This window comes from Dryas octopetala, chromosome 4 (assembly GCF_963921425.1).
Source record: "Dryas octopetala chromosome 4, drDryOcto1.1, whole genome shotgun sequence".
Lineage (NCBI taxonomy): Eukaryota > Viridiplantae > Streptophyta > Magnoliopsida > Rosales > Rosaceae > Dryas > Dryas octopetala.
Genome location: NC_141369.1, coordinates 18,140,468 through 18,163,424, shown reverse-complemented (window position 1 = coordinate 18,163,424; position 22,957 = coordinate 18,140,468). Strand labels below are relative to the sequence as shown.

At 37.3% G+C, this 22,957-nt stretch overlaps 4 protein-coding genes across 4 annotated transcripts; 1 reads left to right on the top strand and 3 right to left on the bottom strand.

Annotated features, from left to right (window-relative positions):
- The first annotated feature begins 683 nt into the window (after window positions 1-683).
- SRF6 (STRUBBELIG-receptor family 6) lies at window positions 684-8,268 on the top strand. Its single transcript, XM_086239684.1, has 16 exons — window positions 684-1,047; window positions 2,977-3,103; window positions 3,202-3,273; window positions 3,363-3,428; window positions 3,521-3,592; window positions 3,680-3,751; window positions 4,111-4,182; window positions 4,271-4,336; window positions 4,442-4,504; window positions 4,588-4,895; window positions 5,466-5,749; window positions 6,123-6,394; window positions 6,545-6,677; window positions 7,313-7,449; window positions 7,549-7,705; window positions 7,877-8,268. The coding sequence occupies exons 1-16, from the start codon at window positions 951-953 to the stop codon at window positions 8,027-8,029; spliced, it is 2,151 nt and encodes a 716-aa protein (XP_086095810.1). The 5' UTR covers window positions 684-950; the 3' UTR covers window positions 8,030-8,268.
- Window positions 8,269-9,165: 897 nt separating this feature from the next.
- Window positions 9,166-12,480, bottom strand: RPT1A (regulatory particle triple-A 1A). The gene is made up of 10 exons (XM_086239874.1): window positions 12,268-12,480; window positions 12,009-12,090; window positions 11,806-11,897; window positions 11,642-11,719; window positions 11,469-11,530; window positions 10,754-10,898; window positions 10,387-10,605; window positions 10,106-10,287; window positions 9,815-9,990; window positions 9,166-9,555 (listed from the first exon to the last, which is right to left on the bottom strand). Exons 1-10 carry the CDS (start codon window positions 12,349-12,351, stop codon window positions 9,398-9,400), a joined length of 1,278 nt encoding a protein of 425 aa, XP_086096000.1. The 5' UTR covers window positions 12,352-12,480; the 3' UTR covers window positions 9,166-9,397.
- A 1,280-nt stretch (window positions 12,481-13,760) lies between these two features.
- Window positions 13,761-18,067, bottom strand: LOC147287604 (K+-H+ exchange-like protein). The gene is made up of 8 exons (XM_086240240.1): window positions 16,743-18,067; window positions 16,559-16,623; window positions 16,355-16,453; window positions 15,814-15,861; window positions 15,006-15,075; window positions 14,776-14,847; window positions 14,456-14,584; window positions 13,761-14,071 (listed from the first exon to the last, which is right to left on the bottom strand). Exons 1-8 carry the CDS (start codon window positions 16,959-16,961, stop codon window positions 13,928-13,930), a joined length of 846 nt encoding a protein of 281 aa, XP_086096366.1. The 5' UTR covers window positions 16,962-18,067; the 3' UTR covers window positions 13,761-13,927.
- Window positions 18,068-18,814: 747 nt separating this feature from the next.
- Window positions 18,815-21,495, bottom strand: LOC147287603 (O-fucosyltransferase 36-like). Its single transcript, XM_086240239.1, has 3 exons — window positions 20,048-21,495; window positions 19,306-19,555; window positions 18,815-19,188 (listed from the first exon to the last, which is right to left on the bottom strand). The coding sequence occupies exons 1-3, from the start codon at window positions 21,361-21,363 to the stop codon at window positions 19,012-19,014; spliced, it is 1,743 nt and encodes a 580-aa protein (XP_086096365.1). The 5' UTR covers window positions 21,364-21,495; the 3' UTR covers window positions 18,815-19,011.
- Window positions 21,496-22,957: the final 1,462 nt, after the last annotated feature.

The window sequence follows — 22,957 nt, the reverse complement described above, 5'->3', positions numbered from 1 at the left end:
GTAAAGTAAAAGTTTACTAACTAAATACAGAAGCAGCGGGGTCTGGACGTTGACTACCTCACAGTTGTATCCAATATGGCAGTATTCCCACTGTTTACTGCTTTGCATCCGCTGATTGATTCGGTTATATACCAAATCTAAGACCAAATCTAACTGCATTACTAGAATTGATACCAAAGACACAGAATTTCAGTGAGAAAATAACAAAAGATCTAATTTTTACGAGAATCCCGTGACTCTCCCATTGAAAAGGAAACATTTTTGGTAAAAATTTCAAGTAAATCCATCATGGGTTTTAATTTTTTTATGGGTTTGAAGTAATGGGTAGCCATGAAATATTGAAATGAAAGCCACTACTGGCTTACCTTTGAATCAATCATTAAGTTGGACTCAAAAGCGTGTGATCTTGATGAAAGCTATGACTTCCTATTTTTTAGTTTTTTTTTTTTTAAATGTGAATTGGAGAAATATTAGGGAGAGAGAGAAGATGATAATGATGATATGATTATGATGATATCGTACAATACACAATTATTTATAGATAAAAGTTGAGTTGGATACACACCACATACACACCAACCAAGAAGGTATTGGGTATTTTTCCTTCTCATACAGTCATACCTAAAAAGAAAAGAAAGACAAAATAAGCAATAAGACCAAGGAAGAGAGAGATAAAAAATAAAAAAAACAAAAGCTTTTTCTTTCTGTGGCTTTGGATTCTTCTGGCAAATCGTGCCTGCCAGCTTTGCTTGGGTATGGCTACTTAGGAATAAAATATAGTACAAATCTGTTTGGGAAAACAAAATCAATTCACCAAAATGAAAAACCAGGGCTTGAGTCATTAGCCTTTGTTTGTGGGTAAGTTGGAAAGAGACACAGAGTGAGTGTTGAGAGAGAAAGAAAGAGAGATAGAGAGAGTGAGAGAGTGAGAGAGAGAGAGAGATAGAGAGATGTTGGAGACTTGGAGGGGGGTGTTGGTGGTGTTGAGCATCTGCATTTTGGGGTGGAACTCCAGTTCCATCAATGCTGCTACAGATCCAACAGATGGTCAGTGCCTCCCCCAACTCTTCTGCTCTCTTTTTATTGCTGTTTCTTTGAATTAAAATATCAGTTTGTGTTTATTCTCATGAGCTAATCTATGACACATCTGGGTTATTTTTCTGCTTCTCTGGGTTGCTTTAGTTTTTCCCATTTGTTTTGTAATGTTAAACCCAGTGCTTGCATTGTGGATTTGACTTTGTTTAGTATTCTACAAGTGGTCGTTGGACTGCTTATTGGGAGCAGATTTGTGTTCATCTTGGTAATTTGAGTTCTTTCTTTACATGAAAGGGCAATCAGAGTAACTGTTTATAATTTTATATACACTGTCTGGTCTACTATTAGTGATGTGAGCTTTACTTTGCCTCACTAAAAAAAAAAATTCTGGGGTTTGATGTGATTTCTGTTTAGCATTTATGAAATTTGAGCTTCAGAAAAGAGTAAATTAATTCTTTTGCTTTATCAAAGTGAGAATTAGCTGTTGCTTTATGACTATCATTGCCACTTTTAGTTTTAAAAGCATTTTATTCCCACTTCGTGTTATGATGAAAATCAATTGCAATTGCTACTTTTCTAGCATTTACAATTCCCACTTTGCGTTTAGATTAGGCAAACTAGGTAATTGAAAGTACCAAGGGATTTCAAAAGGATGAGATTTGAGAAACAGGATTCGGAGTTGCACAACTTGAAGCCTCAGTTTGGCTAACCTATTCCGCATGATTGAGATTTAATGGTGGAATTTCTAATTTCCTTGTTCAGATGCATCAATTTGTAAATATGGGATTTAAGTATACGATTGGTATTTTGCCAACTAAAACACATCATAAATATATGCACACTATTTCACCAGTTAGTTACTTCAAGTAGCCTAACAAAATGCATATATAAAAAGTTCAAGATGACAGAACTTCTTCTACTTGATTGACTCAAACTAATTGTTGTCTTGCTCCTCGAGATTCAGTGAAGGTGATGCACTCTTGGATGAGAAAATTTATGATTAGCACAATTTCAAGGGATTATTTTCTTTCTTTGTCCCTCTCTTTCTGTTATAAATAAGTAAAACAAGGGGTCTCTCGTTTGTAAGTTTTGTGCTTTCATTCACTGTAGTTGCAGAAATTCACAAAAACGACAATGTTTTTAAAAGCAAGAGAGCTTAATTCTTTGTACTCAACCAAAATAAAAGCAAGAGAACTTAATTCTAGACAAGCCCTGGAACCAAAGTTTCTGAAAGAAGACATAAGCAAAAACAAAAATCCCAGCAGATTTAATACACAAAAGCTTCATGATAAATGTCTAATCTTGCAGCATGAACTTCATGATTAAAGTCTTCTTCTGTTCAAGAGAAAGCTTCTGTAATTGGTATAATTTTTTTTTCATTGTATGCAAATCATTCTATAACTTTTCAGAATTCATCTTCATTTAAATTTGGAATTACAGTCACATTAATGTATACTTGATCTGTAATCAATTCTCTTACAATGATCAAGCACAAGTACTCTTAAAGAGAGGAATCCATGTAAGTTGATAATGACCCGATAACGACAAGAAGTTTACAACCCACTAGCTATTTAACACGATTCTAACCTGTTTAGATTTTTGACATGATTATTCAGCATATCATGTTTGTGTTGGCATAATTGGTTGAATATTTGTATGTCAACCCAAAACGAACACGGCATGCCAACCCAAATTACCAACCTTAATTGAAAGCCTCTTTTAGATTCTATCAATTGGTTGACATGCTTGTATCATTACTTTTGTCTAGTTTAATCTCATTGACATTTTAGTTGTAGCTGCTTTCATGTTGGCTCAGAGATGCTTAGGAGGTTTAATTAAGTTTTTCTCTGATTTTCGTCACATTCACTCTGGATCCTACCAATGCACATTATTTTACTTCTATTCAAGTTTCATTATTCTGAAAGCAAATTATTTGCACAGTTTCTGCTCTAAAGGTCTTGTATGGTAGCTTAAATTCCCCACCTCAGCTATCCCAGTGGACCAGTGATGATCCATGTGGCCAGTCTTGGAAAGGTGTTACTTGCTCAGGCTCACGAGTAACAGAAATGTGATTCTCTACTTCCTTGTTTGTTTCCCCAGATATTTCCTTTGTCGCCTTTGATGCTGCTTTCTGATGCCTATTCTGTCATTGCTCTTTGTTATCAGTGATTTATCAGGTCTTGGACTTTCTGGATCATTGGGGTATCAGCTTCAAAGTTTGACAGCGTTAACCAATCTGTAAGTTCAATGGTCATATGGGTCAAGTTGATCCACTTTTTATTGCATTAGTTCGATCTTGTGATTTGACTATTTGACACATTTTGCAGGGACATGAGCAATAATAATCTTGCTGGCACTATACCTTATTCCCTTCCTCCAAACATGACACAATTGTATGCTTCACAAATGCATTTATCTACTGTTCTTTTGTCTATTGTTCCGCTTCTGATTTGTTTGATAATATAGGGTATTCTTTGGTATGCAGAAACCTTGCTTCTAATAACTTTAATCAAGGCATCCCTTATTCCATCTCTCTGATAACTTCTCTTAAATACCTGTAAGTAAATACTTCTTTATAATTTCTTGTCAGAACTTATCCAAATGGTTAAACTAAACCATTTTCATTTTCTTTTGGGATCTGCAGGAACATCAGTCACAATCAGCTTCAGAACCAACTGGATGACATTTTTGGGAAGCTCTCTTCCCTCTCCACATTGTGAGATCTCCTTCCACTCTTGATCCAAATAAGTGGTTTACACCACTGTCTACTGTGGCTCAAGTGCATGGTTTGCAAATCAGTCATTCTATTCTTCTTCCTCTCAAAAGAAAAAGAAAAAGAAAAAGCTGTAATATTATTAGTTATCCATAATACCATATTTCATAATCACTCAAACAAACAATTGCATAATCAGTCAGTAAAAAACATTTAAAATTCTTAATTTTGGGACATCTGTTCGTCTTAAACTATGTTTTGTTATGAAGTTCTACGTGTCAATCATCTCCTTAGATGTTAAAATATTTTCAATTTGGTTTTACTAAAAGACTAGTGTCAATAATCTCTATTCCTTGCTTCAGGGATCTCTCTTTCAATTCTCTGACAGGTAGCCTCCCAGAGAGTTTAAGCTCTCTATCAAGTATGACCTCAATGTAAGTAAAGTATTGAAAGTTTTATTATTGTGGTACTATTATCTAGTATATAGTCTTGACTCTTCCCTGGAATTTTGTCTTCTTTCAGGTATTTGCAGAATAACCAGTTTACAGGGACTATTGATGTCCTTGCCAATCTCCCCCTTGAAAATCTGTGAGATATCCATACATCTTAGCAGCATGTTTACCTCCTCCCCCTTCTATTTACTAAGTGTCCTGTATTTCTGCTCATCACAGTATTGTTGTCTATGTTTCTTAGGAATATTCAAAATAACCGTTTTATGGGCTGGATTCCAGAACAGTTGAAAGACATTAATCTGGAGTAAGCATTTTATTATAAGCTACTGTTACTTTATTTCTAGAAAGAATCCGTTCACAATATAATTCTAAGAAATCTCACGACAGGAAGGATGGAAACTCATGGAACTCAGGTCCTGCACCCCCACCTCCACCTGGCACACCTCCAGCCAGCAAGAACAACGGAAATCACAAATCTGGCGGCAACAACACACCATCGAAAGGTGGTTCTGGTGATGGTAGTAAAAAATCAGGAATAGGGGCTGGTGGCATAGCAGGAATAGTGATATCTATTTTTGTTGTTGCGGGGATTCTAGCATTCTTTGTTATAAAGAGAAGATCAAGGAAGTCATCCTCAGACATAGAAAAGTTTGATAGCCGGCCTTTTGCTCCCCTTGCTTCGAATGAAGTACAAGGTACCTAAAATTTTTCTGCATCTTACATTCAATTTAGCATTACCAGAAATTACTCTATTATTTCTTTTGCTTTGCTCTTTATGCTCTTTGCATTGGATTGCTTTATGATCTATACTAATTTGACTCCCGTATACTGTATATTGGATTTGACTTTCATCATTTTCTGAAATTACCTGCTGTTTTTGTGTATGTGCATGATATTGATTTCTTCATTTTATCATTTAGAGATTAGAGTTTAGTAGTTGATGTTGCAAATCATTAAAGTGAAAGTAAAAGTAGAGACCTATGGTGTCATAAATGAAAATATTAGAAACGTTGAGGAATTGCTCAAACATGCAGTTTACTGAACAAAACATGTTTGTTGCCAAAGCCTGTGCCAATATCCTGATGTCTGTAGATTCATTTCATTCAGACTAAGCCCCAACCTTTTGAAGTTGGTGATGCCAAGTAGGCATAACAACTTTTCAATTATGTTTGTTCAGATTCTACAAGCTCTTTGGTAAACCATTTTTAACTTTTCCATGGTTAACTTTCAATGTTTACTGCTTTGTGTGTGGCACTCCAATGCAGAATTGAAGTCTGTACAAACCTCCACCACAGTGAACATGAAGACCTTTGAGGCTCCTGCCACAATAAATCTTAGACCCCCACCTGTTGATCGTAACAAATCATTTGATGAAGGCGATTTCTCAGCAAAGCCCATTGTTGTCAAGAAAACCATCACAGCTCCTATAAATGTGACTTCATATTCAATAGCAGACCTACAGATAGCTACTGGCAGCTTTAGTATTGAAAACCTTCTTGGTGAGGGGTCTTTTGGACGCGTTTATCGGGCTCAATTTGATGATGGGAAGGTATACTTTTTACCTAATAAATCTATTTTCCATGTTGGAAAATTATTCTCTATTTGATTCAGTGTCATGTCCCTTTACTTTGATTCCTTTATTTCCAAAAAAGAAGTGCTGTTTCTTTTTCCTCCTTTTCTTGTTTGATGATGACTGACTTGCTTGTTGATGAGTAAGCTAAATACTAAACCTGAAGAAAGTGGGTGGAGAGAGCTGGTTTACTTTCATACATCGTTTAACAAAAAGTGATAATGTAAAATTTTTTTAATGGAAAACTTCTGTTGGGAATCTCCCTCTCCCTTCCCTCTCTTTCTCTCTGCTCAATCTCTTTTTTGATTCAAATTCTCCAATTGTTCTTACTTTTTTTTTAACAATATTATAGGTTCTTGCTGTGAAGAAAATAGACTCATCTGTCCTTCCTAGTGAATTGTCTGAAGATTTCACAGGGATTGTTTCAAACATCTCCCATTTGCATCACCCAAATGTAACGGAGCTGGTGGGCTATTGTTCAGAGCATGGACAGCACCTGCTAGTCTATGAGTTCCATAAAAATGGTTCGCTGCATGACTTCCTGCATCTATCAGATGAATACAGCAAGCCATTGACATGGAACTCCCGGGTCAAGATTGCTTTGGGAACTGCACGTGCACTAGAGTAAGTTTCTAGTGTGTAAATGGGCAAAATTGGAAGTTTGACATGAAACTTAGTGCCATATTGACCCAGATCTTTACAAAGTATGGTACTTAGTGCTTTCTCTATAATTTTACAAATGGGCTACCAGGTACTCACAATGGCATCTTTTAGGTATTTGCATGAAGTCTGCTCACCTTCAATTATTCACAAAAATATAAAGTCAGCCAACATATTACTGGATGTGGAGCTCAACCCTCACCTTTCGGACTCTGGCCTTGCAAGCTTTGTCCCCAATGCTGATCAGGTTAAATTGAGCTCTTTTAGTTATCTATTTATTTTTCAATACAACATGAACTGGTAATGTCATTTAATGTGGCATTTGTGTCCCAGGCCCCCAGCAGCATAGCTGCATTGAGACATTATAGATGATTATAATTGAAATAGCCAACACTTGGCAAACTCACACACTTGGTGTCAGGAATCAGAGATTTTTAATTGAAATCAAATCATATACTCAAGTTTCTATCTCCATATATGAAATTTGGTTATAGATGTCTGAGACTTGCATAGCTCCTCCTGATCAGTTAGGAGTAGACTTTAGAACAGTTCAAAGGCTACCTCCTGATCAGATAACCTGTAGGCACATTCATGACCCAAATGCAACTTTATGTTTTAGAACGGGAACATTCATATCTTGAACTCCTTGGGAAAAAGGACCATTTTTCTGCCTTCAATTGTGCAAACACTTAATAGCTGACTTCATTTAATGAAGTGTCGGCCATTTATGATTGTCTGTAGCTGGTTCCATTGGATGGATATTGTTGACCACTCATTTAAGTGGTAGCAGAACTGTTGATACACATGCATTCATTTTGAATCTGACGAATTGATCATCAATTTTGTGAGAAAATGCTGATTTTTCAAGTTTCACATGAGCAGGCTTTGGACCACAATGGAGGATCTGGGTACAGTGCACCTGAGGTTGCCATGTCTGGTCAATATACTCTAAAGAGTGATGTCTACGGTTTTGGAGTGGTTATGCTGGAGCTTCTTAGTGGGCGCAAACCGTTTGATAGGTAAAATTTTGACATAAAAATAGTGTGGCTATCTTATTAATGTTATAATCATTAATAAAGGTTGGTGAAATTAATAGTTGTCTGAAAATTCCTTAACAGCTCGAAGCCTAGATCTGAGCAATCTTTGGTTCGATGGGCAACACCCCAGCTCCATGATATTGATGCTCTCGAAAAAATGGTAGATCCAGCACTCGAGGGGCTCTATCCAGTTAAATCTTTGTCACGGTTTGCTGATGTGATTGCCCTTTGTGTCCAGGTAATGTATAATTTAGATTATGGACTTTACATTGAACAATGTGAAACTCATTAGGGCATGAGAACTGTATGCTAGCTTAACGTATTGGGCGGGGTTTTGTTTGGAATTTTATCCTTGTTTAGAATGCACTGATGTAAAAATCTGATCCTTAACCTTCACATTTTGTGGCAGCCCGAACCTGAGTTTCGACCACCTATGTCAGAAGTCGTTGAAGCATTAGTCCGGTTAGTGCAGCGAGCCAACATGAGCAGGAGAACAGTTGCGACTGATCAAGGAGGATCCCAGAGAGGTGACAGCGCTGGTGCACAGGATGACGTTTCTTAAGGAAAGCTTGAGGTGACAACACAGATACACATGCTGACATGCCTCAGGACATTTTGAGTTTATTTGCCATGGCCACACCATATGTTACCAGGCCTACACGCTTGGTAGCATCTCTTTGTTAATATTTACATAGTTGAGGTAGTTCCTTCATTGTTGAATATTTTTCAAAATTGAACTGGGTGCTGCTGAAGCGATTTGGAGCTTGTTTCAAATGAGAAAATTCTTAGAATTTTTCTTTACGTTATTGTATACAGTAAAATCAGGGATGCTGCAACATCACTATCCCATAGCAGTCTGTATCACAAACTGATTTGCAGTGCAGGGGCTATAGGCATCATGATGAACGTGATTTCTCTTGTAGGTGTACAATATTGGAGTAAATAAATTAAAATTTCAAATTCGTTATTCCTTTCCGGCAACTACTGGTTTAAAGGGAATTATCCCTAGGCCACTACAGGTTGTGTTGCCCTCACCAAGATAGCATCCTCCTCTCTATAGTCTTCATACATATGCATACATAAATTTGACAAGCGTACATGCATAAGCGACTCAATACAAAAAATGAGTGATTTTTATTAATATTTTGTTAACATAGTATATCAGATTGATTCACAAGAAAATATTGTTATTATTACATATTTAATTATGGTTAGCACCAGACAAAATAGGATGAGAAAACCAAGGCAGCTTTCTAACAATAGGCAAGAGGCCTATCACCACGTTAGTACCTAACGTGACTGTAGCTCTTAAAATTGTGAAGTACGCAAATTCTCAGATGCCATAAAATGCAAATTAGAGTGATCATCATTTAACCTTTAGTTTCCAGTCATATTGGGTTCATGGCCGCTATAATTCAAACATTTCTTTTACCACAAATTTCAGAAGCATATCAATCTAACTTAAAACACACATACTGGCATCCCTACCGAGAGATGCCCAAGAAGAGATTCACATACTAAGAGTCCATCCTGAGCTTGCCTAACCCAAAAATGCCAAACCTGTTTTGCAGTTCATAGATATATACCTCCCTGATTCATAATAATTAGGATAGTAGCTGTCGCATTGAAATAATTATAAAAATTCACCATCACTTCCACTTGGGATTAGCTCCAAAAGTAAATTGTCTAGAATTGAAGTGGCAGAAAAACAACTATATAAATTCATTGGCACATATCCAAGTTCAAAACAACCAGCTTAGAGTGATCTATAAATAGTGCAAGGAGATCAGTTTCTAACACGAAAATACAAAGTTCAAACAACAGATATGAAGTAGGTGAAATGACCCTAAAAAGGAACCCATGGCACATATTATCTCCACTTGAGAATGTATCACTGTCTGGTCTGGAAACGCAAATAGAACATCAGTGCTCAATTGTAAACCATGTACTTAGGTGTTGCGCTAAACTTCTGGTACCCCTTTATGACTTTGTTCACAGCATCAAGGAAATCTTTCTCTGTCACCGTCTTCCTTCGTGCACGGATGGCATACATTCCAGCTTCTGTGCATACACTTCTTATATCAGCTCCTGAGAAAGAGAGACCCATGTCAGGAAATTGATGTCCAATAACACATAAAGCCAAGTTAATAGAATAATGGGCATGTAGCAGGTTGATAACAAACAGGAGAACCACAGGAGCACATGGAACAGAGGGATGAAGATGACAACATTCCATTGCCATTAGATTTGGTAAGGTAACCAAAAGGTCTCATGCCTAACAATAAGAACAGAGAGGACTAAGTAGCAGTGACAATCTGTTTTGCAATGGTATTTAAAGCATCCTTACCAGTTGAATTTGGGCAGAGCCGAGCCAAAAGTTCGAACCTAATATCTCTTTCACAGTTCATCGTTCGAGTATGAATCTTAAATATCTGTGTCCTGCTCTCCAAATCAGGGAGGCCAAACTCAACCTTACGATCCAGTCGTCCAGGACGCAACAGTGCTGGGTCTAGTGTGTCGGGCCTGAAAAAGGGTCCAATAAACACCAAGGTACAAACAGGCAGATGTTAAATAAAACGTCACATATGCATCATAATAGAATTCCCTTAAAAGTCCAAAATGCAATACACTAACAGACCTGTTTGTTGCCATTAGAACTTTAATGTTTCCACGAGCATCAAACCCATCAAGCTGATTCACAATTTCAAGCATTGTACGCTGAACCTCATTGTCTCCACCTACACCATCGTCAAAACGAGCTCCTCCAATGGCATCAACTTCATCAAAGAACACAATACAGGCCTTTTTTGAGCGTGCCATCTGCAAAATATAACAGAATTAGTTAAGAAGGTGATGTCAACACTAACTTAAAATACTTAAAAGTCACTTAAAATGGATGAACATGCAACTATTTCTGACCTGAAATAGCTCACGAACCATCCTAGCACCCTCACCAACGTATTTTTGAACAAGCTCACTCCCAATAACACGAATGAAACAAGCATCAGTTCTATTAGCCACAGCTCTGGCTAGAAGTGTTTTACCAGTTCCTGGAGGACCATAACAGAGAACACCCTTAGGAGGATCAATTCCAAGCTTCACAAATTTCTCGGGATGAAGCATGGGTAGCTCAACAACCTAAGAAAAATGGTCAAAATCAGAATTTTATATGCACATTGTCAAGATTTTATCCTAGAATCCAAGCATAATAGATGTCGACACATGTTAACCAAATAAGGAAACAAATGAACAGTATAAAATTATATGGCTAATATGCTATACATACTTCTCGCATCTTTTCAATCTGCTCCTTACATCCACCAACATCATTATATGTTACATCTGGCTTCTCTTCCACCGTCATCATGGTCACACTTGGATCTATTTTAGGTGGCAAAGGAATCTGAATTTGATATTTGTTTCGATCAACCCTACAGTGACATAATAATGGTTACAAGTTGGAAGGAAGAAAGTGTAATTGTAAACAAACGCAAGCCCTTGGTAATAATCACTAAAAATTGTTGAGGATGTGGGCACATGACAAAACACATCACTAACTCCAATCCTAAGGACAACTAATATATTCATCACTAACTCCAATCACTAAAGCTTGTTGAGGATGTGGGCACATGACAAAACACATCACTAACTCCAATCCTAAGGACAACTAATATATTCATCACCACGAGCAAAAAATATAGAATGTTCAAGCACAACATCAACAATTGCAGTGATAATAAGCCAGGGGCTGAGATGCAAATAAACAAGCAAGTGAAGGTCTAAAGCTGCATGGCAGTATTAAATCCTTTTCCTAGACTTTTTGAAACTTCAATAATGCACAAATTCTTTACAAATTTTTTTTTTTAAGTTACTAATTATTGTTAAGCATAACCTTAAGTGCTACATCCTAGAATAGCTATACTCTCATGGCCAAGGAACTAAATGATGACTTAACAGATCATATGGAATTTGTTCATAGAGTTAACAAATAAGAGGCCTACCCCACGCGCATGCCTTCTTCTATATCAGTTGGGGAAACCTTATCACCCAGCCCAACAACAAACTGCAATTTTTTCAGAAATACAAAGGGTATGACTGTATGAGTAATGGAACAGGGGTGAATCAAACATGAAACATAGAACAAAATGAAAAGGAAGTTAGAAAAAAATTAAACCTTTGCAATTTGCTTAACGTTTATGACGTATTTAGCATCTTCAGAGTTGGGGTTGATTATCTTTGTACATCTTGCAACCTGGCTCACAAAATCAATCAATACCTCCATTTCACATTATACAATAAGTGAAAGTGTATGGGTGGGAGTGTGTAATCAAACCAAACCTGAAGAGGCTGCTCCTCCTGCATCATCTGCTTATCAGAAACAAGATCCCACTGACTGGGTGCAGCTAAGCCAGTGTCAGACTCCTTAATACCTATAAAGAATTCAATTTTAACTTAGCGGCGGACAAAAAGCTAAGAAACTAGTCAACTACAAGTAGAATTTTCGAACTTGGAGCATAAATTCAAAAGGGGCATGTACGTACCGCATAAATCATTCACCTTCTTAGCCAAATCCTTAACTTCTTTCTCCGCTTTCTTAATGTGGGTTGAATAAGGCCCTAATCCCTGCATATTCAATTAAATTTCAATTACTTTGTACTAATAAGAAAAAACCCATGAGCAACAAGAGGCAATATGTCAATTAGGGTTTTCAGATTCAGCAAAATCGAAAACAAACGAACAGATCGAAATGCGATTGAGGATGAGCTAGGGTTTGTGAAAAATTAAGCTGAAATGACTTACATAGGTCTTGAGGAGGGCGATGTCATCCTCGTCGAGGGGTCTAGGGTTCTTCTCGTCCTTGATATCTTCATGTTCTGGCGCCATTGGAGAGTCGAGATTTAGAGATTGGAGTTTGGCCTGCTGCTGCTAAATGCTCTCGAAGTATTTGAGCTCAATGAATCAATCGTTTCTTTTTCTTCAAGCTATGCCCAACTTGTCGCATCAAATATGCTGCTCTGCGTTTTGCTTTTTATATTTTATAGGCAAAATTCGGTGACTCCGGCGCGTGCATGGAATGCTAGTTATGTGGGCTGGGCTTGGGCCCTTCAGAGACCACGTGCCCACCCAATTTGGATAAGAGGAAAGGATCTAGATTGTTTTTTTATTTTTCCTATTTGTGCATGGATTTATAACATTTTTTGAGTGTGTGTAATGTTGATAACCTGTTATAAAATGAAGAGAATATAGAGGGAAAAAATTAGAGAACACAAAGGAGAAGTAGGAGAATCATAGTGACTTTTTCATTAGCATAAAGTTCTATTTATAGACTTTAGGATGAACAGGTTTACTTAAAAACAACTTCCAAATTTCCTTGTTTTACACTTTTACACAAAAAAAAAATTCTGATAATTACAATATTACAATAGAACCCCAAATACATAATTGTAAACAGCCACATAAATACCAATATATGCAACTCTTCTTCTTAAATGTTCACCGATCAACTCCTGCTATGTCACTTCTTTCTTTACTCACTATGCCCACATGCTTTTTAAATTTTCTTTTAAAATATTCAGCCATAATTGGTCATCTTGTTTGTTTTTTTTACTTTTTAAATTTTAAAGATTTTTTAAAATTATTTGAAAAAAAAAAAAAAAAATCGATGCTAAGTATGCTGATCAAACTGTTAAGTGCATCTAGAAAACTCACTTATTTTTAGTCATAGATAACAAAGCTTCATAGAGGTAGAGGTCACCAATTCTAGTCTAAGGTTGGGTATTTGATACTACTAAGTCTACCATCATCTTTTGGGGCTTGGAATTGGGACATGTAGTAGACCACATGATATGCTGTAAACTTGAAGAATAAGCAGAGAAGAGAGGTACATTAGTTGGGGGTATTTAATTTACCCATTCAGTGAATTTGCACTATGTTGTATTGCTAATGCTTGCTTGCTGTATTGTGATTTGCAAAACCAAATAAGCAAAAAATTTTGAATTGAAACAAGGCAAGGTAGCTAAAATACAATGGGCAAATGCAAATCAGTGGTTTCTCCTTCCACACACATGACATGCAGTGTAATATTATCAGCAGAAAAATGCTTGGGTACTCAAATTTGAGTACCAACCTTGTACTCATTACCGATCAAATGAGCTCATGATGGGGTCCACCATCTTCTTTCTTATGGTGGACCCCATCATGGGCTCATTTGATTGGTGCTTATCAGCAAAGACTTGATTTTTACTGACACTCCAGTAAACCAATCAAATTTGGTAGCCAATGCTTCCTTCACATTACAAGGGCAAAACTTCATAATCTGGTGCATTCATCCAAGCATTCCTCATAATTCAAAATTTCCACCGACACAGCAACGATATTCAACAATTAAAAAAAATCAAATTTCTTTACCCAAGAGAATGTGATGTTGCATTTCATATGGAAAACAAATGCAACAATGTAACTACATTGAATCTCTGTATTTGAGAACATCATTCGAGTTCAAATCAAAGGTTTTGCAGATATCTAATATAGCACATTTTTTGAGACCATCATGCTCATCTCCACGATGAAGAAACTCTTCAAGTTCTTTAGATGGCTGCAAAACCTAATTACACCAATGAACAAAAACATTTAGTAAAAGAGAGATAATTTCCATTGACATCGATCAGTATGAAGGATGCTATGTTTGACAGGGGTCAGCCGTCAGTGTGATAAATACTATATGCATTTGCAGAAAAGGTGTGTGCCCTAGTGTGCATTCTGTGAGCAAGGGGAACATGGTGTGTGTGCAAGCTTGCATCTGCGACCACAGGGGTGTGTGTGTGCAAGCTTACATCCTCACACTTGCCATAGGGATAGAGTTGGTCAGATCTCATGCAGATGGGTAACCAAAAGTTGCAACAAGTAATGGTTGAGGTAATAGGCAAAATCGCACACCAAAAATCACAATCAGTTGTCTCCAATTTCAGGGGGTCATAATATAACTTACCCATGGAGAATCAAATGACTTTTTGCTTCCATGCTGAGAGTCGATGAGCTCAGTTTCATTGCTTTCATTGACGGTACAATTTGAAGTCTCAGGGATATCTGAGACTAGCTGAAGGAGCTTCTCGCTTCCCTAGGATATCAACATAAACAAAAAGCAAGAAAAGAATATTATAATATCACATATTGTAATAGTGGCAATACATGATTGATCTACTAGGACCCAAACAGTAGCTATAAACATCTTTTGCAAGTTTTAACTCATTTATTAATTTATATTACAAAAGAAATCATAATACAACACATCTGAAACAGTGTATGCACCTTGAGAGCTCGCCAATGAGAGTAAGTACGGAATAAAGCCCAGAAGAAGGGGATATTAGGCAAAGGCAAAACCTGCATAAAATTAAAAACAAATCAAGTAAGGATGGAATTTATTTGATTTGAAAAAAAGATATGTAAACTGAGAAGTGCAAAAACATCAAAGAGAATCAACAGGTTGAACAAATTCAAAGTGAAGGAAGAGTTGAAAACACGAGTTAGCACATACGTACAGTAAATGCAGATGTCAAAGGAAGCAATGTAACCGAGCCATATAAGTACTTTTTGTGTATCACAGATCCCCTGATAATCAGATAGCACTTCTCATCAATAAATTCTGATCCAATAATATATTCAAATTATTATATCCAAAAGAAAGTACATGCATCTTCCATAGCCCTTTAAGCAACAAACACCAAATGCACCACAACAGCACGGAGCCTTTGGCTATTAGGTTCCAAAGGTCATTATTCAACAGAAACTCCATGAGTCGTGGATCTAGTTATCATTCTCAATACATAAAGCTTAAGCCCTCAACAATGAATTTTACTGCTACTCCCCACTCTTAATACATGAAGCTCTCAAAAATTCATCATGGCATGACACTCGAGAAAATAATGCCCAAAGTTATTGGTACCGTGAGTTAGGCATATTCTTCTAAATCTAAGGTAAGTCGAGGAATTTTCAGAAATAATGCAGCATTGCTCTACAAGATAATATGTCATAAAAGATAAACGTTGAATGAAGCCACCCCTCCTTGATTTTAAATTTTCAATTGGGTTCAGGAGAGTGGCTAATTAACATAAGATTTTATGGTTTAGGATGATCAATGAAGGGTTTTTCCTTGCCAGAAAATCATTCTCTTGGTTGCTCTTCTTTTGTGATGGCTTTCCTTGTTCTATTTCATCAATTAGATTTTACATATATTCGGTTCTTGCTCAATCTCGAGGATAAGAAAAAAGATGAAATTAAAAATACCATATAAATTGTGATAGAACTTAGCTTCAATCCTCTAGTTATCAAATTCAGAAGAAAAAATACCTCATGGCAATATGTCGTAACCTTCTACGCACAAGTCGTGCATTTAAGCTGCAAAATCCCATTATATGATTAGTACACCAAAACATAAAAAATAATATTACAAAGAAATCAAATAAAATTAGAATGTTGAATGTGCATCTTTTTCACACTAATAAATCCTTTTTTCAGAGAAAAATTATTAAAGCCATAATTGTTTTGACTGAAAACTACTAAATCCGCATGGTTCACGCTTGTGATTGGGCAGAATGTAATAGCTTATAAGTTGATATGCTAATTTGCGATGCCTATGAGCATATGATAAAGAACCACATAATTTCTTTGAAGCTTCTCTCAACTTCGATTCAGACCAAATACTTGACTGTTATGAGATGCAGTATTTAGCATTGTACAACAAAAGGTGTTATCTTTCAAAGTAAAACTGCCCTATTCTGTACGTGTGAATAGTGAGTGCTTTTTAAAAGTAGTTCTTCAAGAAGCTGAAAAAGATGGCGCTTATAATGGATAAAAAGAAAAAATTTTCAAGATAGAAACAGAAAGAAACCTCGAAGGGTATGTAACTTCAACACCTGTGACCTCCTTAGAGATTGATTTCAGGAAAATCTCAGACGGCTTAACCCGAGCCAACAGCTTCAATCCCAACCTGCACCATTATAAGCTAGATTAAGTTAAAAAATAAAAACAACCCAGAGTGAGTGATAGGAAGCCACCAAAATCTAGTTAAGATTCAATGAGTTTGTAAATTTACCCATGAAGCTTGTTTTTAAAAGTTCCCTGAGGCGCCTTCTCAAGACCCATCCAAGCTCTGTTCATCTACTCACAAAGAAAATAAAACAAAAACATGATTTTCAAATAGATATAAGAAAACCCAAGTAAAAACAAAGCAGTAGTAAAACTAAATTTAAAACTATGATTTGGGTTTTGTGATGGACCTTGTTAGAGACGAAATCGACGATGAGTTCGGCGTTGGCAGCAAAAGGGTTGTTAGCATTGGCATTGGGAGTGGCATTGGAAGAGAAAGAGAGCTTTCTCCAGAGGTCTTTGATAGTGGAAGGAGTGTGAGCAGAGGCAGAGTCAGCAACTTGTTCAATGGATCTGCTAAAGCACCAATTCCTCCCTCTCACCGGAAACACTATCAGTCTGGCTCTCATTGTTCCCAGTTAGTTCCCACCACAACAATTACCTGCCTTGCCCGCCTTGTCAAAAACCCACTTCTTATATAACTTTAGTTTCCGTTCTCATCAAGAACACACATGAATAAAATAAATAAAAATTGAATCTTTTTTCGTGTTTTGTTTTTGAGAAACCGAATCAATGAAATTGGAATATTCCAAGAGAAGACGATGATGAAGAATCAAAATGCTGAATACTAAAATTAATAATTATTTTAAATCCTGGACGAAGTCAATGGAGTACACAAACAGAAACATGAATTTCAAAATCAAATCAGAATAATAAAGGAATAATAAACGGTGCAATGTGAATGTGGGAGTTTCGGATTTTGAGGTTGGCGAACGAGACAGAATCGAAGACGAAGAAGAAGAAGAAAAGCATGAAACCGAGAGCCAAATACGAAGTTACGAAGAGTCGAAGACCCAACAACACAGAGTCAGTCACCAGTGACAGACAAACTCACAGATCGTATACAAGGAAAGAGAGGCGGCGTCGTGGTTGTGTTGTGAAATTGTTGTGTTTGTGATTTTGTGATTTTGTGAAGGCGAATGGAATGGAGTGTGACTCAGCTGTTGTAGTAGTCTCCACGTGCACACACAGAGCTTGAATGAAACTGAGAAGTGCTTGTTTGTTTAAAAGTGAGAACCCAAATCTCACGCAAATTGAATTTCGATGATATTCGGCCCACTTGTTGATTGTATTGATTTGATCCTATCCACTTGGGTTGGGTGTGTATGTAGGGTCTGGTCAATTGGTGCTTCCTTGAATTTCTCTGCTTTGCTTACATGGCTGCCTTGATGACTGATAGTGATGAGAGACAATTCCCATCTATTTCTTTGCTTACTAGGAGGAGTCACGAGTCTGGTGACTAGTTACCACCTCATTGCTTTCAATTTTCTAATTTGGCAACTAACTCTGATCCCAATTTTTTTTTTTTTTTTTTTTTTTTTCAGTCTGTAAACTTTGTTTTATCCAAAATTACGAAAATTCTACACGGCATATTGACGAATTCATCTTTAATTTTCATCATTATTTTTCACCGTTAAATTTAGATGTCATACAAACACTGTTGATAATGGCTGAAATTTGTACCATAGTGCACTCCTCTTGTAAAGGATACATGCAGGATTCCCCAACAGATTCTATGGCCTAGTATTGAGCATCACAAATTCACGACGAACCAAAACTCAACTAGGCCAAATGGATCAGTGAACTGTACCTGTTATACACTTATACTTTACACAGCCATCCACACTTCATCTCAATTATTTCTCAGAAAGATTAACATTAGCACCAATAAAAGAAAAAAAATCTCTGAGATATCAATATGGCAAATGGGGTTTGTTGTTTCTTAAATATCAGTGATTAAAATGTATAAACATCTACACTTGGAAAAAACAAAGTATAACACACACACACACACGCATACATATATAAAAACATCTAATAAATGTTGTTTCTACATCTAATTAAGTTTTGGAAAATGTGAAAACTTTCAGCATTTGATCATTTTAAGTTTGTTTCTTTCTCTCTTTTACAGCACCAAAAATCTTGGATGTTTAGTACAATACTTGATATTCTGTATAACTAATACACTGTCATGTAATATAACTAATCTATGTGTCATAATATAAGTGAATATTATTAATACTATATTATACAAATATAAACATACCGCATAATTATACTCTTAGACGTTAGATTGGTTACACCACATGATTGTATATCAGTTATATCCAATAATTTTTTCATAAGAAGAGTGCCAAAAGCTTCATTCACAAGCACCATGTGCATCACATATATCATACTTGAACTAAAATGAAGTACGCAAAACTCTTAACTCCAAGTAAAACAAGATAATAAGAAAATGAGGTGCACAAAACAAACTCATTTGCAATATGCAGACGCTGCTATCATACACTAATATACATTTCAATAAATTTCAGGGCAAACCAACCACTAATCAGAAGTGCATACAAAAGAGGCAGGTTAAACCACAAAAAATAGCAATCACCCAATACAGTATCTTCATTCATTCTCTGCTATGAAGTTCGGCAATTCACCTTGGCAGAGGTACTCATCACACAAAGATGCTGATCCCCAACCCCTACGGAGCCTCAAGATATCCTCTGTGAAAGTAGATCCAGATGCTCCAATGAAAACACTTGACATGCCACATATTGTCTTATCCAGCATAGCTTCGACCTACAAGATAATGAGGGCATATAAGATACATGGATCCTAAGAAACACTGACATTCTGTCTAAAAACCAACACACCCTAATGCAATCACAGGATGTTAATATGGTTGCAAAATCTTACCTGACTGTCATCCCCAAGTCCATGTCTGTATAACAAAGCATCCCATTTTTCAGCTGAATTTCGTGCAGGCCGTTTAACAAGTGGTACAGTCTTTCCATTCGCGACAACTAGTGACTGCAGCAAACCAGTTTCACTTTCAGCTGCATCTGTCGAAAGATATATAACTGCCGCATTGGCCCTTTCAGCCACCCTAGTGATGCAATCCGCAGCTTGGGGAACGGGGTAAAAGCAACTTGGCTGTTTATTATTGCTGAAAAATAAGCAAAAGCATTTTAGAGGCACAGCACAGACACATCCAGACCAAAAATGCCAATAACATGCACTTGCTCCTAATAATGCCACAAGATCCACAATCTGATTTGTAAAAGCACACCATAATTGGTTATAAAACTGAGGCTTTGACATCACACTCTAAATTATCCGGTGACAAGCAAACCCATTACATCTTCCATAAAAGATTAATTATTCCAACATTGAGTCCAATAAAGTAGGGTCATTTACTACCCAATAGTTCTGCAACTTTTTTGATGCCTTGAAATCAGACTTCATAGTACTTTTAGAGTTGGGATCTTATTGCTGTGTGCCTTTACATTTAACCATTGCAAGACAGACTAGTATAATGCAATATCACAGCTACTTGCATCTAGGTAAGCCAAAATGGTCCATTACATGTGTACTCTAACTCTATCAGTGCGTGAGCTAAACATAAAACAATGAACAGGGAAAGGCAAGAAAAGTGTACCAGAACTTCAAAAAGCCATGTCGCCGGAAATGAAGTGCTACGAAGTTCTTCCCAAGAAATGTCTGAATGAAACGCTGCGCAGTAAGCATTATAAGCCGACTTGGCTCAATCAAAGTCTTGCATTTGTGAGCAAGAGGACCACCAGGCTGCATCACCCATTCAGTCTCCAAATCAGCAAAGAAAACATCCCCAATAGCAATAACATCATCAGCAGTCGAAAACTTGGACTGAACATCTTGCACAGTCCTCTTGCTCGGCTTCTTCACGTCCTCAACCCAAGCAGACTCGAGCTTATTCATGGAGACCCCAATTCCCTTCAGCTTCTTAACATGCTCCTCATCCACATAGCAAGGCTGAGGATGCGAAAAATAGCATATAAACCTATCAATGTGGATGTGATTCTTCTTCGCTTGCGCCAATTCTTCAAACGAAACCACGACTTTTCTGCCTAAGCATTTGTTAATGTGCTCGATGTCCAGCACCCTACTGAACTGGTAATCCACTTTGGGACTCGGAATCACCAAAACCCGGTTCAGCAATGCCGCGAAAAACATATGCTTCTCCAAGCAAATCAAGTGGTTGGACATTTGGCCCGAAACGCAAATGGCGAAAAGGTACTTTTTCGAATTGGGTTTCCATTCAATGGTTCTTCTTTGAGAGAGCTGCTGGTCCACTTTTCGACACCGATCGCCGAGACTCGGATCCCGGAAACCGGATTCGGAGTCCTCGGATGAGTTGCCGGACGCGTGGGGCGATAACAGAACCTGCTGAATCTGTTTGTTCAATGAAATCTGTCTAAACAAGGCGGATTCGAAATCCGAAAAGAATGGGATTTGGGAATTGGAGTGATTGGAAGTGGAATTGGAATTGGAATTGGAATTGGGACTGGGGAGTGTTTGGTTCCAGAGATTGAAGAGGCCAAGCTGCTGCTGTCGGAGCAAGTAGAGGGCGCGTAGCTCGGACTCGCGGAGCTTGTCGGAGAGCGAATCGATGGAAGGGAGAGAGAGGTTGGTGGAGAAGAAGAGGGATTTGATGTCGGCGGTGAAGTAGAGGATGACGAAGATGAGCGGGAGGAAGACAGCGATGAAGAGGAAGCGCTTGTTGAACAAGTCGTTGAACTTGAGGGAGGCGAAACGGTGTCGTAGTTCCCGGTGGTGGTGGTGGTGGTTTTGGTGGCGGTCGTCGACATCGTCGTCGTCGATGTGGAAGGTGGTGGCGGATCGAGGGCTCGGGAGCTGGTGCGGCTTCCTCTCGTTCTGTTCGATTAGGTTTTGACGATCGTCGTCTTCGTCCGAGGACGAATCGGACCTCTCCATTTCTGGCTTTTGCTTTTGATTTAAGCACAATGTGCAATGTGGCTGTCACTGATATAACTGAACTTTGAAGCAGCGGTTGGAAAAAGCGCTTTCTCGTTAGCTTCGTGTTTGTGTCTGTGAGTGTTCGATCGGATTTTGGAATAAGTGATGAAAGAATTGAGTGAATAAAACGCATTTGGCAGGGGAAGCCCAATCATGAAGGAATGTCAAATGCAGCTGTCGGTGGATGAAAATGACCTCCTACCGGCCCACCTTGCAGGTTATTGGGCCTCAGGTCTTAAGCCCATTCAACCAGCCCAACTACTATATAGTGATTTTTTTTTTGGAGGGGTGCTATTCCGATTTCCGACCACCCTAAAGTGCTGAGTTGACAACCCAATTTTAAAAATTTAATTTTACCCTTAAAATAAAAAATTTTAATTTTGTTCGTCGCGTCATTCGACAGTTATCTACCGAAATATTTGTGATTATTCGACAATTATCTGCTGAACATTGGTGGATTATTCGATGGATAACCACAAAATGGAAATGAAAAAGGCATTTGACAGTTATCTGCCAAAATATTTGTGTTTATTCGACATTTATCTGTCGAACATTCATGAATATTTCGATAGATAACCACCGAATAGATCTGAGTGATTCATCATGTTTTTGCAATAAAAGGTAAAATAGAAAAAAAATTTGACAAAATATGTTAGGATGATCAACTCAGCAGTTAAAGATGGTCTGCATAACCTCACTTTTTTTTTTGTCTATATGAGAGGAGATTCAAACTTGGACATCTCTAATATTGCAGGACGAAATTAATACTATTAAACAAATAGCTAATTATCTTATAATGAGTTTAGGGAGATTTTACTCATCACACTTTTTAACAAAGGTGAAAACACTTGCATAGATAGGTTTTAAGTAGATGCGATGTGATCATGTGATCAGTAATGCATTTAAGACAAACAAATATAGTATGGCAGTAAATACATTTTTTTAACCATATTATTTGATCATCACAATTAATATAGCAAATAATTGGCGTAATAAATACATATTAATCACTATGCCAGGGGTTCGGTTCATATAATGATAAGGCTCGTAGTTCTATCCGTAATGCTATATTACCACATTTTTATACCACAATTTCATACCATCTTACATGACATTCATACATTGGATACTAAAAATTAAAAAATAAAACCTAAAAAAGAAAAATGAAATACTTTTCCAGTAAAATAATGACACATCAGGTGGGATACAAATGTGGGAGAAAAAATGTGGGACAACTAGCATTATTGTAGTTCTATATACTTCTATAGAAGTCAACAAACTAAAATAATGGTTTAAACACTTGGGCGACACGTGTGGTTAAGAAGACATGTGGCAGTCCATGTAGATGACATGAGTTTGTTTTTTACCCTTTTTTTTTTTTTTGGGCTTGACATGAGTTTTGGTTTCATGTCTCATGAGTGATGATCATGAATTCATGATATTGCCATTTCTTGGGTTTGCTGTTCCTACCCTAATAGGAAGATTGAGAAGAGGGGAAGGTGGGATTATAGAAGATGCAGGCAAGATTTGTGTTTGGAGGCATTACAAGTAG